The sequence below is a fragment of the Amblyraja radiata genome, chromosome 1 (genome assembly GCF_010909765.2).
Source record: "Amblyraja radiata isolate CabotCenter1 chromosome 1, sAmbRad1.1.pri, whole genome shotgun sequence".
Taxonomy (NCBI): Eukaryota; Metazoa; Chordata; class Chondrichthyes; order Rajiformes; family Rajidae; genus Amblyraja; species Amblyraja radiata.
The window spans coordinates 87,857,927-87,876,626 of NC_045956.1; the positions used below are offsets into that span (position 1 = coordinate 87,857,927).

General features: G+C 34.8%; 1 protein-coding gene across 2 annotated transcripts in view; it reads right to left on the reverse strand.

Annotated features, from left to right (window-relative positions):
• adgra3 (adhesion G protein-coupled receptor A3) overlaps positions 1–18,700 on the reverse strand; it is a 142,210-nt gene that overhangs the window by 12,288 nt on the left and 111,222 nt on the right. For both annotated transcript variants that reach the window (XM_033026348.1, XM_033026340.1), the window contains 10 exons: positions 13,704–13,917; positions 12,666–12,830; positions 10,013–10,211; positions 7,809–7,958; positions 6,252–6,413; positions 5,428–5,640; positions 2,916–3,123; positions 1,984–2,192; positions 1,115–1,239; positions 544–667 (listed from right to left, as the gene is read on the reverse strand). In XM_033026348.1, the coding sequence (XP_032882239.1) occupies positions 544–667; positions 1,115–1,239; positions 1,984–2,192; positions 2,916–3,123; positions 5,428–5,640; positions 6,252–6,413; positions 7,809–7,958; positions 10,013–10,211; positions 12,666–12,830; positions 13,704–13,917 (1,769 nt within the window). The remainder of the gene's footprint in view (positions 1–543; positions 668–1,114; positions 1,240–1,983; positions 2,193–2,915; positions 3,124–5,427; positions 5,641–6,251; positions 6,414–7,808; positions 7,959–10,012; positions 10,212–12,665; positions 12,831–13,703; positions 13,918–18,700) is intronic.

Here is an 18,700-nt window from a genome sequence, read left to right on the forward strand (position 1 = left end):
CCAATTTGCTTACTGTACTTGTGTTATTTAAAATTACAAACCTTCCTTCCTTTGCATTGTTTCCAATGGTACAAGTCTACAGCACAAAATTACCAATTACCAATTTAGCTTTCGTTTATATCAGAGAAATTGCATGGTTTGGAAACCGTCATTGGTGGAGATTTGAGAGACATCTTTTGATACTCAACTTGTTTAACGGCAAGTTATATTTCATTTACTTTAGGAATGCTAATATAACGACATCCCCAACTAAATATCTAAACAGTTTTTACCTTGCAGCACTGACCACCCTTAGTTGAATGAGAACAAAATTATGGTCACAGAAATGTGGTGATAATATCCAGCCATTCCAAAATAAAATGATTACTGTCACTTATCTGAAATTACAGATCAATGCTCTCTCCAATCAACTAGTCTTCAGATATATTTCATTCACAATTTTTAATTTTACTTGAGATTTTATTTTGAACAAATAGTTCTACTGTTATAAATAATCCTGTAATTACTCGGCAATTAGAAATAAATGAAAATGATTTTACTTACCGCTTGGCAAACACTAATATTCCTGGTCTGATTGATGCCAACTACAAACACTGCACACGTAAGGAAAACGTGAAAGCAGAAGTTCACCAACATGTGCCAGGTCTTTCTGCTGATCCGGACCACACTGCCATTACAGAACACATTATCAGCATTTTTACCAAATAACCTCGTCAATTCGAATAATATTTCTGTACCAAAAACAAACTTAGACCCTCAACTCATACAAAGAGTCAGCTAATCTGAAGGGCATTTTAACTTAAAATGACACAAAGTGCTGGAGTACTCAGGTTCGGCAGCATCTCTGGAGAATATGGATAGGTGATAGGACCTTTCTTTGGGCGTCTGGCATTGGGTTGTATTGATGTGCATTTTCCCACTTTTAAACTAGAGAGTGAAATGGATAACCAGTGCGAGCCCTACATTGTTGAGCACATATTTTAAACAATGCAGTTTCAAAATCTGCAGTAAAATGATTTTGCATTGAGATTGTTTTATTCAAATTATACCAATCGCACTACTTGAAACGACGCCACAATTCCTATATAACATTGATTGTTAGAAAAAGCATTACCTGTGGTAATATATGTAGCTTACGATAATTATGACCAAGCAAGTGAGCAGTATAGTTGCAGCAACATATATTACTGGATGCAATAGGGCAACAGATTGTTGTAGGAAATCAGCACTGGTCAAATCCTGATGGGTAAACAATATTCAGAATTAAAGATACAAATATATATTTGTCAGGGAGGATGAAGGAAACAACAGCACAAATAATGCCACAAATAACATAGTTATACAGTTTATAAAAGCAGCAGTCTCATAACCAGCTGCAAGATAACATCTTGAGGTTTTTTTTAATGAACTGAAAGACTAGGCAAAATTTAAGAATAGGCAGGGCACCATTCAATTTAATGAGACTTGTACAGTAGACAATGTCTGGACGGGTGACCCATGCATTTGGGGAGATGGGGTGATGCATTCCTAGAAAATGGTTCGTATTACGATTTTCCATAATTCAAAGCTATATCATCTGCACATGCATCAAGAAACTGTTGAAAAACAAGTGTTTATTTATTTTTCTTACAAATTTAGTGAGCAGATTTTATTCAATTTCTCAATTTTTAGGCAGTGATTTGTGAATTATTTGAGGATGATTTTCCACGAACTGAATAGCCATTACTCTGGGCCATTTGTAGTAATGAAAGTATAATATTGAATTTGGGTATGCTGTTGCATGCATTAGGAAGGAAGATAGACTATCCAGAGTGCTACAATTCTGAAGTCATTGGCATCCAGTCTGTGGCTGCAATGAGTTAGTTAGTATTGCTTTAAAAATCATCAGTTGGGGGATGTATAGCATTATTTATTGACAGCTTAAAAGGAACTAAAGGAAAAAAAACCTTTTCTATGCATTAACATGCAATATCAAGACTTTACCATCAACACTGCATAGTTATTCAAAGTATAACATTGCATTGTGGTGACATTTTCATCCGATGTGATAATCTGGCAGCCATCAGAAATCCATCCTCCATAACCATTCAGAAGGTTGAAGTCCCAGTGGGCAGCAATAGCATCCACTCCATGTGCAATACGACGCAGCGTCACAGTGATAGGTTGACTGAGAGTATATACACTGGTGTCATCTTTTAAAGGAAAGCAAATATCAATTAGCAGCTGCAGATCCAAGAGCATAAATTTGCATATCTAAAAGCTGCATTAACTTTTCGTACTTATGGATTTACTAACACCATTCTTCCACACTGGTGGAGGCATGTCACCAGTAAGATTGTGGAGTCTGGGATACAGATATATAGTCTTTTCTCTTTGGACAAAATTATAATTGAAATTGTACAAATGATGAGCTAGAAATGACTGCCTACCGAGGGTGAAGATTAAAACAAAAGCACTGGTTTCCTTTTCTCCTCGTCTATTTAATGATTTCATGAAAATAGTTCTCCCTTTAGGAACAACAAACCACCTCTAAAATGATTTATGATTTCTTCAAAATATCTGCTTGTAACCAACTGGCACATTTACTAATATTACAACTCTACAGTGAAGTTCTTTGTCTAAATGCTAAGATAATCAGAATTAGTACGGTGGAAGTCATATTTTGTGTTTAATCAAGGGTCGGGACCCCTGCACTGCTAGTTCACATTTGCGATTGTGAATTTTTAATTCAAAAGCCCAATTTTTATCTATGGCAAGGATGATTTTTAAAATTCTAATACCAATAATGCAATGAAATAAATAAATCACCCCTCCAACACTCTATACTCCACATTTTAATTATTTATGTTCCTCATAACTGCTGAAAGTATTTATCAAAAACAGAAATTAGAAATTAAATTTGGGTACCTCCCTACCTATCTTAGTATAGATGACTGGAGAGGCCACAGTCCGTCTCTTTCCATCATCTGCCAAATTTGTAGAATTCCCCGTGCTTGGAAAAAGTTTGCCATTCCGAAAAGCAATAAGCTGTAATTTGTAGACTGCATCGTCCATTTGAGTTGATACAGGATTTTGGGAAAACAAGGATGGTGGCAATTGAATAGATGCCTCTGCTATGGTATTCTATGGAGTATTCAAATAAATAGTTTTAGAAGTTTCACATAGAAATGATTATGATTTGTCATTTGCCAAAAAGAGTAAAGAGACACAAACACAATGATTTAAAAAGAACTTGGTTAATTTAAATTCTGTGTGAGTGAGAAGTATCATCTTTGAGAATATCACACGATACTGCAGAGTGAAAATAAACAAAAATACTTGAATTTACATTCCACATTTTACACCTTGTGCATGATCCAAAATCCTTTATAGGCAATGAAGCCCTACGAAGTACCATGAAGTGGAAGAATGATCACAGCAATTTTAGGAAAATATTTAACCATCACACAAGGGCGATCAGCTATCCAATGTTGGTCTGCCATCCCTATCCATTTAACTCGCTCAAAGTACCAACATCTTTATTTTGCAGAAGTATGTTTGCACATTTTTCCAGGCAAATAAAGATATCCATTTAATGGTCCACTGACACAGGATTCAGACTGTACAAAATTAAACTGCTCAGCAGTAATCTAGAAAATTTGAGTCAGTCTTCAGGAACAACTGAAGAGGCAGAAAGAAAATTCAGATACACAACTTACTCATTTCACAATGTTTTACATTTATTTTAATCAGAAGGGTTGATTGAAGTCAAAAAGCAATTTAAATGATTGGAATTTCTAAAATAAGCACAAATTTGTTGTCCTGCAATTGTTATTACCTAGTACTAACCACAGTTAAATCAGTGGAATGATACATTGATTGGTATTAATTTGGACAATAAATTTATGTAAGTGTAAGGTTAGTCATGTGTAGAGTGATCACTTCGATCACGATTACACCCATCATATGGCCTAGTTTCACATTATTGCTGTTAATCCAGTGGAGCTAAAATTTCCTCAAGTTTGGACCACTTTAAGGACACAATTCACTTGAAGCTCTTATAGCATGCTTGAAAAAGGCAAACAAATATATTCCAACCCAAACTGTCAAGACATTTCACTCCTAAGTGTACCAAATCTTTGCCGTCATACACCTGCATTGGCTCCATATGCTTTGAGAAGGCAGTAACGGGGTACTGAATGTGGATGATCAGCCATGATCACAGTGAATGGTGGTGCTGGCTCGAAGGGCCGAATGGCCTACTCCTGCACCTATTGTCTATTGTCTATTAATAAAATTGATTAACCAATATCGACTATTTCATGTGAGATAATTTCACATTTTAATCATCCTTTGTACGAAGGTATTGAATTGCCCTCCTTTTTGGAAGTTTTGCAGTACATTCACTGCACACAGTTCTCTGCTTTTTCAAAGTCATGACAAGAAGATCACAAATCCCTGTGGGATAGAACTATTTGTTAGTTCCTTCTAACAAATATACAGCCATTCTACTACACAACCTCCTACAGCAGTGGTATATAACATCATAATCATACTTTATTAGCCAAGTGTTTTGCAACATACGAGGAATTTGTAACCCACGTTACATTCTGCCTTGATGCCATTCCCCTGAACTGTTCCTATCTGGTACAAGTTCCCACTGCCTAAGTTCAATGCAGGACTTTGTTAATTAAAATAGTTGTCCTGCTTGATTAAGCCACTGGATAATTGGTCTATAAAAAACAAATTATCCAAATTTCTTGCTTTCACACTTTTGAATAAACATTCAGAGAAAGGAGCAAGCAATGTCGGTGCCGGCCGATGCAATATTTTCCTGCTATAATTAAAACTACCCTTGTCTAGGTTGGGGACTACACGAGTGTCTTGACATTTAGCTCTCAAGAGCTCCCCAAACCACACAAGTAGGTTGGTAATGTTCTAGTTTACCGTAACAAAAATCTATACCGTTTGTGAAATTAATAACATAGTTCCAATTAACTATCATTTAAGTATGATTTATAGTAAATAATTTTACTACATAATTCAAAGTATAGAAGAATATAGTAAACATTGTGAAAACTCTGAAAGGCACCAACGCAGCTTCTCTTTCCTTGCAGGTATCTTTCCTTGCTCCTTGAATGTATTGCAATATTTTGTTATAAATAATTAGCAACGTTAAAACAGTCTTAAATGACGTTGAAAAGATAAACCCCAAATGTCTTTTGCCAGTAATTACTGGCAATTCAATAACATTAACAACATTTTTTGCCAATATTCACGGGCATTCCTTCTAAAAAAAACTCCTAGTTTCAGTGTTAATTTACTGTTCCTTGCAAAACCACTTCTTGAATATAAGTCACTGAGCAAATATTATCAGAGCAAATATAAAGCATAATATAAAATAATAACATGTGCATGACTGTGATGTATACCTAATTGCCTGCTTACCTTGATTACAAAACTAGAAAGTGTGCTGCTGATATTGCCAGGACTGCACTTAAAACTGAACTGTTTATCTAGGTTGCCATCAGGATCTCTTCGCCCAAAGTCAGCTAGTCCTGATCGATCTGCCATGGTGACTTTCTGGAACACGGTGCAGGTCAACCCAGTGAAGCCATTGGCTTTCACCACAGAAGCTTCCATTGCAATGTTTGGAGAATACTGCAAGAAAAATAACCATCAGAAATACAGAATAATGAAAGACATACTATAGAGTGGATGCGGAAAGGATATTTCCACTGGTGGGAGAGTCTAGAACCAGAGGTCATAGCTTCAGAATTAAAGGGCGCTCTTTTGGAAAGGAGGTGAGGAAGAACTTCTTTCGTCAGAGGGTAGTTAATCTGTGGAACTCATTGGCACAGAGGGATGTGGAGGGTGTCAGTGGATATTTTTAAGGCAGAGATAGACAAATTCTTGATTAAAACGGGTGTCAAGGGTTATGGGGAGAAGGCAGGAAAATTGGATTAGGAGGCAGAGATCAGCCATGATTGGTGGTGTAGATTTTTATGGCCGAGTGGCCTAATTCTACTCCTAAAACTTGTGAAAGCATGTTATAGCACACATATATAAATAATCAACACCTCTATCAGGTGTGGGAAGTCATGATAAAAAGAGAGGTGACATGGTATGCTTTATTTTATAATAAAATTAGATGGCTTAGCATGGCTAGATGGCTGTTGTTTACCAGACAAACAAGAACAATTTTTGTGGACTTGTTTAACAGATGCAGAAAACACAATAGCTGCAGAATATTTTAAGGACACCATTCTTACTGTGGAATAAACTTGAGCTCCACTGGCTAGCCTGTAAGTAGCAATCCGTTGTAAACACTGAACAATTCGAGTGCAGGCTTTAGCTTCCCATTGTGCCATCCAGAGGACATGTTCATCTGCTAACATGATGTTACTCGCAATATCCACCATGACATCTCCAAGCTAAAAGGAATAAACATTATTTTTCAAATGTAATCCCTTGACAGAAAAATGTCTCCAGGCGATTGAACAGTATAAACTATTGCAGCCACATCTGTGACAAAAGTGAAAAACTAGTAAACATTGGCACAACATACAAACAATTTATTTTTGTTTTAAATAACTCTGTACAAAATATTCACGGTATGATTGCATTTCCTTTGACAAATTGGATGCCAAGACAAGACGTGATCATGACGATCAGCCATGATCACATTGAATGGCGGTGCTGGCTCGAAGGGCTGAATGGCCTACTCCTGCATCTATCCTGCACCTATTGTCTACTGTCTGTTGTCTAATACCTGAACTTTTGTAATAGTTCTAGTGCCATGAAATGAAATATAATCTTTACGATATTTACAGATTACATGAATTACTTCCACCATATCAGTTTGGTCTTAACCAAACAAAACATTAAACTTTGTAAAGAATGTCATTTTTCTTTAAGCAACGTAAATCCATGAGCAACAAAACAGTTGTCTGATAGTTGCTGGACGAGCAAGGACATTTAATTAATCTCTCACTGAGACAAATGCCAAGCAACTTAAATACATAAACAACATTTCCTGCCATCCTAACCATTCAATTGTGCTGTTACAGTAGTGAATTTGCAACTGCCTTGCATCAGCTCACAAAATAGTGAGCTATCTGTAATGTATCTGTGGCATTAAGGAATAATGCTGACATCAAACTGGATGACAATCAGACTGAACAATTATAACAACTGCAAGGCAGAAATTAAATATAATTTATATAACTCTTCAAACATTTTGTAGATACAGAAAATAGAGATTGGTAATATGTACCACTATATTTGTCTTTTGTTCACAGTCAAATTCGTTAAATAATTTCAAAATACTGTTAATATTAGTTAAATAAATAGTTACATTTCAATCATGCAGTTTGCTCTTCTGCAGATCATACCCCTTAATTTCCTAATGAGCATTTTTTTAAAAAGATTAAATGTATTTGAGAAGTAGATGTTCAGAAATCTCAGAGAAAACAAAGCTAATTGCAGGATTATACAATATAGGATATGGCCTCCCAAAGTTAGCGAGGAATTCCATTTCTATCAGAGAGATCAAGGACAAAAAGTATAAGAGTAGGTTTGGGAAGATGTGTTCATTAGCAAGCTAGTGTGCAGCAGTTTGGAGCAAAATAATCCATCATCCATCAATCTAACATTCTTAAATTAGACCATTGTATAAAGTAACTCTTGTACAAGTTAAAATATAATCCATTCATGGGCTAAACATCCCATCACTTTTTTGGATACGTGTATCCATTTTTTTTCTAATTCTAATATATTTAAATATTGATAGGTATATTATATAATTAAATCATTAAAAAGCATCCCACCTCCTTGTATTTCTCTGCAAACTTGCCAAACTTTTCAATCATTTCAGCCACAAAAATGACATCCATCTTATCTGAAAAGTTTGCTGCTTCCACTGTGTAAGCCAGGAGTTGTTGTGCTGTTGCCACAGCATTTGTAAGGTTCAAAGGCATCTGTTTAATTAAAATAAAAGGTAAATGCAGATGTAAAATGTCAAGAAAGTTACCTTCTTGTAGCAGATGGACAAAGCAATTGCAAAGAGAGTGCCATAAATATAATAAAAAGCCATCTCTCTTTTATATTCTTTCACCCAGAGAAAAGGGAGACATGCTATGAATTGAGTACAGGCAAAAATACTTCACGAGGACAGGTCTCAAATTAATTGCATTTCATTTCACACTGTGTTGTGCATTGTAAAATATGCTTTTGCATTGACTATGCTACTAGAATGTATTAATTCATATGTACCAGAAGGAGGAAGATGATTCATCCAAAAGTCAAAATATCCCTATTATCAGCATTAATCATAACACCCAAAACTTCTACATCCACAACCAGAGACATTGCCGAGTCGGCTGAATTATGCAAGATTCCAGCATCTGGAATTCCTTGTGTCTACTTTTATATGCAAAGTTTGAAGCATATCTTCTATTTAAATATGATTTTTCTGACAAAATCACCCAAAACAGTGTTGATTTCTGCAACCAAGCTCAATCTTGCCAACTCCTTTGTTGACCCTTCCAGTGTTTGCTTGCTTGAAATATCTACTTGGCTGAAGAACAAAAAAAAAATTCTGCAGATTTAAGTTTGACAATACACAATAGGTACCATATGGCCCTTCGAGCCAGCACTGCCATTCACTGTGATTATGGCAGATCATCCACATTCAGTACCCCGTTCCTGCCTTCTCACCATATCCCCTGACTCCGCTATCTTTAAGAGGTCTATCGAACTCTTTCTTGAAAGCATCCAGAAAATTGGCCTCCACTGCCCTCTGAGGCAGAGAATTCAAAACTCTCTGTGTGAAAAAGTTTTTCCTCATCTCCGTTCTAGATGGCCTATCCCTTATTCTTAAACGGTGGCCCCTGGTTCTGGACTCCCCCAACGTCAGGAACATTAGAAATATGCCTTCAGTCTCCTTTACAAATGTTATTCTTTTACCATGATTTCATCCTGATTTCTTCCATCTGTCAAATATCAAATCAGTGTTTGCACCCTTAATATCAGCTCTGACCCTAAAGTAATGTCCCATCCCTTCAGTCATTCTACACCAAGAGAGCTTTATCGCTGCCTGCCTGCCTGTTATTCTGGAGCTGAAAAAAACGTCCAAACTGGTTGTCACAATGGATCAGTATCTATCATTTTACCCTTTGTAAACTTGATGACATAAATTCCACTCCATGCAAGCCATGCCCGCCCCAAAAACAATTCACTACAAATCTGGCTGTGAGCGGTCCTGGCAATTCCCACATCCCCACTTAATTGTAGATCATAGCAATACCACAATTGAAACTCCCTGGTTAACCCATCCCTTCCCACCTATTCTTGCTGATTTATACTTGTTCATGGTTAAATAAAGCTAGATATTTAAATTTTCACCCTGGTGTCTATTTATTTATTTATTTATTTAACACCTCGGGGTTTCCCTCATTGTTACAATAAGTCCTCCAATTAAGGACCAGCTCATCCCCAAACGCACTATTCATCCAATAACTCCCATCCGTATAGCTGTTGAGGTTCTAAACTGAAATTTCCTCAATGAATCAAAAGTAAGCCAGTACAGATTTTGGGCATGTACCCCACTACCTCCTTCCACAATGTATTGTCAAAATCAGCACAATGATTCTTCAATGACGCTGCTTGGAATATTTTAACATGTTAAAAGGGGATACAGAAATACAAGTAATTGTTGTATTGGTTTGTAGTCTGGATGTGGGCTCATGTCCCAGTGTGATAACTAAGCTGCCAAACTTTGGTATTGAAGGCAAGAAGATACATGCAGAGTCAAAGTGACCAACAAACTGCAATCTGCAGAATAGTGATGCTTTACAGAAATAAACTGCTCTTCACCAACAAAGGTATGACTATCGGACAGGGCATTGCTACAGCAATACAAATACCTGCCATTACTATTATTATTAAAGTCAATTTGCAACATATGTTTATGCTTGAATATTTATACAGCTTGTGATATGTTGTCTAAGACAAAAGGCCTCACTGTGGTTACCTGGTTAAACATGTAAAGAACCCGTGTAACATCATTTGCATACTGACATCGAGAATAGTTGTCATCGGACCAAAAGCCCCCTCGATCACATTTGCGCCAAGCCTTCTCATCCTGAGAGCCGCCGGGGTAAATACCAGTGCTTGCAGAGTATCGGGTACAGAGCAGGTAGGCAGTAATGCCAGCCAGTGTACGAGGCCACCTGAACACAGAATAATATTTAATTCAATCTATTCACTGGGCTTAAAACAGAAATACAGTATAATGTCCACACCATATTAATGAACACATTCAACTATTTGACAGAAGGTAGCTATTCCAAACCTAGCTGATCAATGACAGTGCTGCATATTTATTGACATTTCCTCCAGTGAGATAAAATGATCAGTATATAAAAGAGTACAGCACAGGAACAGCCCGTCTGGGCCACAATGACCCTGCTATACATCATGTCAAGTTAAACTAATCTCCGCTGTCTGCAAAAGATCCATATCCCTCCCTCTATGTAATGGTAAGGTACTGTAGCATATTAAAAAAAAAGGTATTCTGATTTCTGCAACTGAGAAAAATATAAAGACAAGTTTGCAATAATGCAGTTCTATGATCTAAAATACAAAATATCACAGATTCTAAGTATTGTGGAGCTCGTCAAATGCACCAAACAAATCTTAATCTCTTCAAATTTAATCTCTTCAAACTGGATTATTTTCATCCCTGCTTCTGAAAATATGTAACAGATGATAAATTGGAAAACTATCATACAAAATAATTTGATATATTATTTTTGTTGAAAGGGTAAAAACCTGTGATAAATGCAACAAAAAGGAATGTACAAGATTCTAAGAAAACTATATGCAAAAGGACAAATGTTATATTTCTAATTTTCAATAAAAAAATCTAAGCGATACAGTGAATTGGTTGAGGAGATCATTTGATTTAGTGGAATGTACCTGCTCGAGAGCGACCTGCACATTGTTGTGGTCTTGTGTGCAGAGAATTATGCTCAAAAGTGCGGAGCCTATTGCTTACAAAATACTGGCTAAAAATATGTTAACAGGAGCAGAATCTCACACGTTGAGGCAGGTTGGGAATTTGGATTGATTTCTTCCCTCTTTACCAGTTCCCAAATTTTCTTTCCTTAACTTTATTCAACACCATGTTCCCCCAAAATTTTATCTCCATAGGCATGTTATCCTAATTTGACCCAAACAACTGCAGTACACAGAGATTCAAGATAATTAAGTGCATAAGTAAATGTTTTTAGCAAATTATATGTTGCATTGCTTGTGATTTAGAGATACCACTTTGCAACATTAGCAACCTATTCCGTTAAATCCATCTACTACCCTGTGTAAATCTGAGTTCGCCCTCAGCTCTGAAGCCTACTGTCAGGCCCCAGCCTTTTTATCATTTACTCGTCTGCTCACTCAGCTACACTGGTGAGTGAGTCTATCAACTCAAATTTAAAATTATTTCCTGTACCATTTCACCCACTGGCCTCAGTACAACTTCTCCTCCACCCCTGCTTTAACCATTTCCATGTAATTAATACAAATTCTGCATTTCCCCAACTTTAATCTTGTGCTATACACAGCCAAACTCTGCTGCCCTCTCATCTCCGAACTCTGAAGACACGAAAGTTCAAAATGCTAACTTGTAATGTAGTTTTTGCCTATTAATGAACATAATCTCTAAAGTTAGCATTATGCGACCAACCTAGATCACAGAGCACATTTTACATATTCCAGTGTATATTACAGACATTTAAATTATTTTTGTTCAGACATGGAATATCAAACAAAATTAAAATACCCTGATCTAACACTGGACTCACGAAACTAATTATTAGTTATCCCAGAATAGCAGCTTAGCACATTAAGCCTATGCAAATTAAAAATGTTTGGATTTGTGTACATTGGTGGCTTTAACTTCATTGTAAAACAGCAACTCCTGAAAGTAATTCAACATTCCTTCCTTCCATGTATCAATCCAAATTGCAAGCTGAACAAAAAAGTTTGGTAACCAAAGAACATTATACCATTACAATCAGATCATTGTTTGTCCATCTTCTTTAATGCCACTATCAATGTTTGGAAATTTAGTAATTATTAATAACTAGGTGCTCAGAATAAAAGCCATCTTAGACGTAATCAAATTAAAACACAAAATAACTTGCAAATAATTAAATCCAATTATATATTCATTTATTTTCATGTTTAAGATATCTTCAAAAGTGGAATTGTTTGATCAATTTTGAATAAATCTGTGAATGCTTCTGAATACATTAGTAACATTCAAAGCTTTGACATCTTGATAAGCCAACTGATTATTAAAGATTTTTCAGCATTTTTGTAGGTGGACCTTATACAAGGGCCACAATTTTATGGCAAGTCCTTGTACTGCACAGTATCAATATCACAGTAATGAGTATCAAGATTGCCTCTACATGGATTCCTTGCAAAAGAAAGAATGAGTGTTGCGGATAAGTGTTCAAGAAACTATTACTAGGACATTGGAAGTCAATGATTATGAGCTAGTTCATCACACCAATGATTTTGTCTAATTTTAGAGAAAGCATTTTAATTCTATTAATAGAAGGATGTAATCGCAGTGATGAAACCTTATGCAAGCCTTTTGTAAATTAATGCAAGTTTACCTGAAATCCCCTTTATTATTCATCACCATTTCTGGAGGGCAGTACTTAGCCGAGCTTTCCAAGACGACGACATTGACTTGTTTTGTGTTGTTTCCACGTTTGGTTTGGACATGGCATTCCCAGTTTCCAGACGAATCCATTTGGATATTTGAAATAGTTAGTGTACTGCATTTAGAAACAGTTTCATTAGCAATCAACAGAAACACAGGTAAGAATGCTCAAGTTTGAATAAAACAGCAGTTCTATAAACAACATTTTGTATTAACTGCAGGCATGTGAGGTTCAGTAGATGTTAAAGTTTAAACTTTCCAGATACTGACTCATTTTTGCAATGGTTCTGTGCTTTCAAGGCTATCATATGCAAAAAAAGTATTTTTGAATGTTAAAATCACCAAGTAAAGAGTATAATTTAGACAGGTCAAAATCTTTAGATTCTAAGCCAAGTATGCATATTTCTGAAAATCTGGTGTTACATGCTTAAATTCTGCAGTAATAGTATAAACTTGCACTGACCATCATCATCTTCATTTAAAAAGACAAGTTTACGGATAAGAAATAATATGTATTTCTAGGTCTTAACAACATATCTTATGCATTTATGATTAGTTTCTTTTGATCAATGATCTGAAGATTTATGAACAATACAGCAAACCACACCAAGTATGGTGCAAAAATGTTTCTTCTTAAATTCTTTCAAGGATGTGAGTATCTCTGGCAAAGCCAGTGTTCATTTTTTGTAGCAATCTTGAATCGCTTGGATTTGAGCAAATGTTTATTCTAAATTTATTTATTAACTGAATTTAAAATTCCCATTGTGGTTTTTTTTACATATTGCAAGTTAGTTACCTGAAAATATTTTAAAAAGAAAACTTTAAAAAATGTATATTATCTGATCTCCATAAAACAACAATACATATGTTCTTTGCAAAGAATTGAATGTTCTACAAAACTAATCAATGAGTGCAATGCAAAACACTCTTGAAATAAATATTCTTACTTCTAATTGCAAGCTATCAATGATGCAAGTTTCTGTATTACCTTACAATAAAGGAACAATTATGAACCATATTTTTTTCAACATAAATTCCTTGGGATTCATTAGTTTCCACCATCTTTCCATCCTGATACCAGAGAACTTGCATGTCCTGATCAATGTAAGAAGCAATGCACTGGAAAGGGAGACTGTCCCCCTCAAACACCACCTGACGATGGGAAGGACTCAACTGAAAGGATGGCAGCTCAAGAGGAGCATCTGTAACACAATTAAAGTTAGTTAAAAAAAATAGTTCACAACTATAGACTCATTTAGCTTATAGAATCCAACACAGTGAAACAGCAATAAGCCATCAAGGGTTATGGGGTGAAGGCAGGACAATGTGGTTAGGAGGAGGAGATGGATCAGCCATGATTGAATGGCGAAGTAGAGTTAATGGGCCAATGGCCTAATTCTTTTTTTTAAATTTTTTTTTATAATATTTTAATTAGAAGTAGCCATATTATAAAGTATAGTTCATATTATAGTAAAAAAACTTTTCATATACATCAGTCATACATTATTAAAATTTTCAATTGTCGATTACTTCTACTTCTAGTGGGTTTTTTTACATAGAAAAAGAGAGAAAGAGAGAATAAAGAGTTACAAATATCAAAAAAACAAAAAAGGTGGAATGGATTACTTATAATACGTCATTGGAGATAGGTTCGTAGATTACAAAGTATGACTTTTCATCTAATCCTGAGTTCAAGTTTCAGTTGGGTTTTCGTGCTGGGCCAATCTATCCCGTCAGATAATTAATGAATGGAGCCCATATTTTATCAAAAAGTTCTTGTTTGTCCATTAAGACAAGTCTAATTCTTTCTAGATATAGGGTCTCCAACATTTCCACAATCCACATTTTAATTGTGGGGGTTGTAGGGCCTTTCCAAAATTTTAATATTAATTTTTTCCCGGTTATTATACTGTAGTCGAGGAAATTTCTTTGGCTTGTTGTGAGTGTTAAACTTTGCTCTGATATTCCAAGTATTATTAATTTTGAGTTTGGATCCAGTTTTGTATTAATAACTTCTGAAATTATTTCAAAAATATCAGTCCAGAAATGTTTAATTTTTATACAATTTGCAAACGTATGTGTTAAATTAGCATCTAGATGTAGACATTTATCACAAATAGGAGAGATTTGTGGGAAGATTCTATTTAGTTTTATTTTAGAGTAGTGTAATCTATGTAAGACTTTAAATTATATTAAAGCATGTCTGGCATTTAACGAACATTGATGTATATGTTGTAAACTTTCATCCCACAAATCTTTTGTTATAGGATGACCTAATTCATTTTCCCATGTGTGTCTATATGGTTCCGTCGGTGGTACCTCGTTGTTTAGGAGGGTGTTATAAATATAAGCTATTAATTTTTCAGTGTTAGGATGCTTGTTCAAACATTCATCAAGGATTTCTGGTTCCCTAGTCCTGTAGACTTGTGTGTTAGATTTAACATAATCTCTAATTTGTAGATATCTGAAGAAATTATTTGAGTGCAGTCCATGATTCTGTTGTAACTCCTGAAATGAAAGAAAAGTGCCTTTCCCATAAAGATGTCCAATCTTTTTAATTCCATAATTTTTCCATTGTGTGAAACCCTTATCCAAAAAGGATGGCTTGAATAAAGGATTATTTACAATGGGAAGGCATGGTGGTATATTATTCAACTTTAAAACTTTTTAAAATTGTTTCCAAATTCGTATTCCACTATGTATTATGGGGTTTTCCTTATAGGTTTTTTTGTGCAGTTTTGTGGTGGCAAATATGATCGGACCAATTTCAAAAGGTAAACAGTCTTCCTTTTCCATCCTTAACCAATCTGGTTGTTGATCCATTTCTTCCAGCCAGAAATTCATGTTTTTAATATGGACTGCCCAGAAATAAAACAAGAAATTTGGCAAAGCCAAACCTCCATTTATTTTTGACTTACATAAATGTTTTTTACTTATTCTATGATTCTTATAATCCCAGATAAAACTTGTAACAATGGAGTCGACTTTTTTGAAAAAAGTTTTTGGGATATATATCGGGATTAATTGAAATAGGTACAGTAGTTGCGGTAAGATGATCATTTTTATAGCATTAATTCTACCAAGCATTGAAATGGGATGTGTTTTCCAGTATTGAATATTCTTGTGTAGTTTATTCAGTAAGGGTGGAAAATGTAGTGTAAATAAAGAGGTATATGTCTTAGTTACATAGATTCCTAAGTATTTAAATTTATCTTTAACTATTTTAAAAGGGGATTGTTGTAATGTATGTAGATTGAGTTTTGTTATTGGCATGATTTCACTTTTATTCCAATTAATTCTATATCCTAAAAACTGACCAAATTGAGTTATTAAATTTAATAGATTCGGAATACTAGTTTCTAACTTTGTAATATATATTAGTACATCATCTGCATATAAGGAAATGTTATTCCTTGTGTCTCTAGTGTTATATCCGTATATTCCTGTATGGGTTCTAACGCTTTCTGCTAAGGGTTCGATTGCAAGAGCAAATAATAGTGGGGATAGTGAACATCCTTGTCTACAACCTCTAGAGAGATTAAATTTAGTTGATAACATTTGGTTTGTTAATATTCTAGCTGTTGGATTAGAGTATAACAATTTAACCCATGTACAGTACTTCTCTCCCAATTAAAATTTTTCCATCACCAAAAATAAATATGGCCATTCTACCTGGTCAAATGCTTTCTCAGCATCTAACAAAATAATTGCTAGATCTGCATTAGGAATTCTATTGGAGTATATAATATTGAATAGTCTTCTCAGATTATAAAATGAATAACGTTTTGGAATAAAACCTGTTTCGTCGGGGTGTATTAATTTATTAATCACTAAGCTTAATCTATGAGATAGAATTTTAGTTAATATTTTCTGATCAGTATTTATAAGGGCTATTGCTCTATATGAACCTGGGTCTTCAAGATCCTTATCCGTTTTTGGTATAAGTATGATTGTAGATTCATTTAGAGTTTCTGGGAGTTTCTGTTGAGTGTAAGCATATTTGTACAGTGTCTGTAGGCGTGGAGAAACCAGATCATAATTTTTTTTATAAAATTCAGAACTTGGACCATCAGGACCTGCAGCATTTCCGTTTTTTAAAGATTTAATTGACTCTTCGATGTCTTTTATCGTAATTTCAGCACCCAGTGATTCTCTCTCTTTCTGATCTAAACCCGCAAGCTTACATTTCTGTAGAAATGTTTCCATTCCTGCTGATTGTTCTGTCATTTTAGATGAGTACAATTTTTGATAGTATTGTAAAAATCTATCATTAATATCTTTAGGCAGTGTTAGTGTTTCTCCCTTGTCTGTTCTAATTTTGTAAATTGTTTTTTCCCCGTCCAGTTTACGAAGTTGTCGCGCTAATAGTTTTTGTGGTTTATCACCAAATTCAAATTTTAATTGTTTTGTATGTTGATAAAGTTTTATAACTTGGTCTGAGTATATCTTGTCAATTTATATTTCAGTACTGCAATTTTATTGTGTTTTATCATGGATGGTGCTGCTGCATTTTCTATGTCTAATTGCCTTATTTCCATTTCCAATTTCTGTTGTTTGGCCCTATTCTCTTTGTTAAGAAATGATTGAGAAGAGATTAATGCTCCTCGCACAAATGCTTTAAATGTTTCCCAAAGAAGGGAGGCAGAGATTTCAGGGCTATCATTAGCCTCAAAAAACATATTAATCTGTTTTACGAGGTATTCATTACATAACTTTTCTTTTAAGATTTGGGGATTAAGTCTCCATTGTGACTGTGTCTCTACCATTCCGTTTAGTTTAATCATAAATGTTAGTGGAACATGGTCTGAGATTATGATATTGCGAGTTATAGGTAAATGGGATAAGTTTTGAGTCTACTAAAAATAATCTATCCTTGAATAAGTTTTATGTACTGGTGAGTAAAATGAATATTCTCGACCCGATGGGTTTTCAATTCTCCAAACATCCTTAATGTTGGTAGTATTAATATATGAGTTTAGAAATTCACTTGATTGAGATTTTAGTTTTCTTTGAGTTGATGATCTATCCAAATAAGCATCCAATGTACAATTTAAGTCTCCACCGATTATTAAGTTTTGTTGTGTACATTCCAGGATATTGTTAAGTATTCTCTTAAAAAACAGGGAGCTATCAAAATTTGGTCCATACACATTAAGGAGAGTCACCTTTTTTGAGTATAACTCCCCTATTATTACAATATATCTGCCTTCAATATCTTCTATCGTTGACATATGTTTAAAGGGTATACCTTTACGAATTAATATTGCAACCCCTCTAGATTTATGTGAGAATGAGGAGTGGTACGCTTTAGCAATCCATTTTGCTTTCAATCTATGTTGTGCTTCCTTTTTAAGGTGTGTCTCCTGGAGAAATATTATATCTGTTTTCAATGATTTTAAATGAGCTAACATTTTGCCTCTCTTAATAGGTTCATTAATTCCCTTAACATTCCAACTACAGAATTTAATTCCTTCACCCCCAATTTTCCTATTCACGTCTTGCATCTTGTGATTAGAGTGGTTAGAGCAGTTGGCTCAGCACACTCAACCCTACCTTATACTCGAACATCAGGTAGATGAATTTTAAGTCTCGTCTGTTTTCCATCCGAATATATCTCCCTAAATAAAATATGTAATTCCATTCCAAATACAAGATATAATATATTATAAGGTAGAAGAGGTAGTAAAACATTGTATTAGTAATGTGTAAAAGGTTGAAAAAGAAAAAAACTACAACTAAGATTAGTGCAGTTAGTGATAGCCACCCTAATGTGGCTAAGCATCTAAGGACTTCCGTAGCTTTTGGTAAAAAAAAAAAAATTACTAGCTCCGTACTTTCCTTAAAAGAAAAGTTTCAAATTCAGTGCAAGCAATTTATGGGGGGGGGGGAAGGAAATAATGGTTATATTCCATTAATGATATAATTATTAGTCTCAAATTGAAATGTTAGTCTCGTATAACATAAACATTTGTCAAAGAATAATCA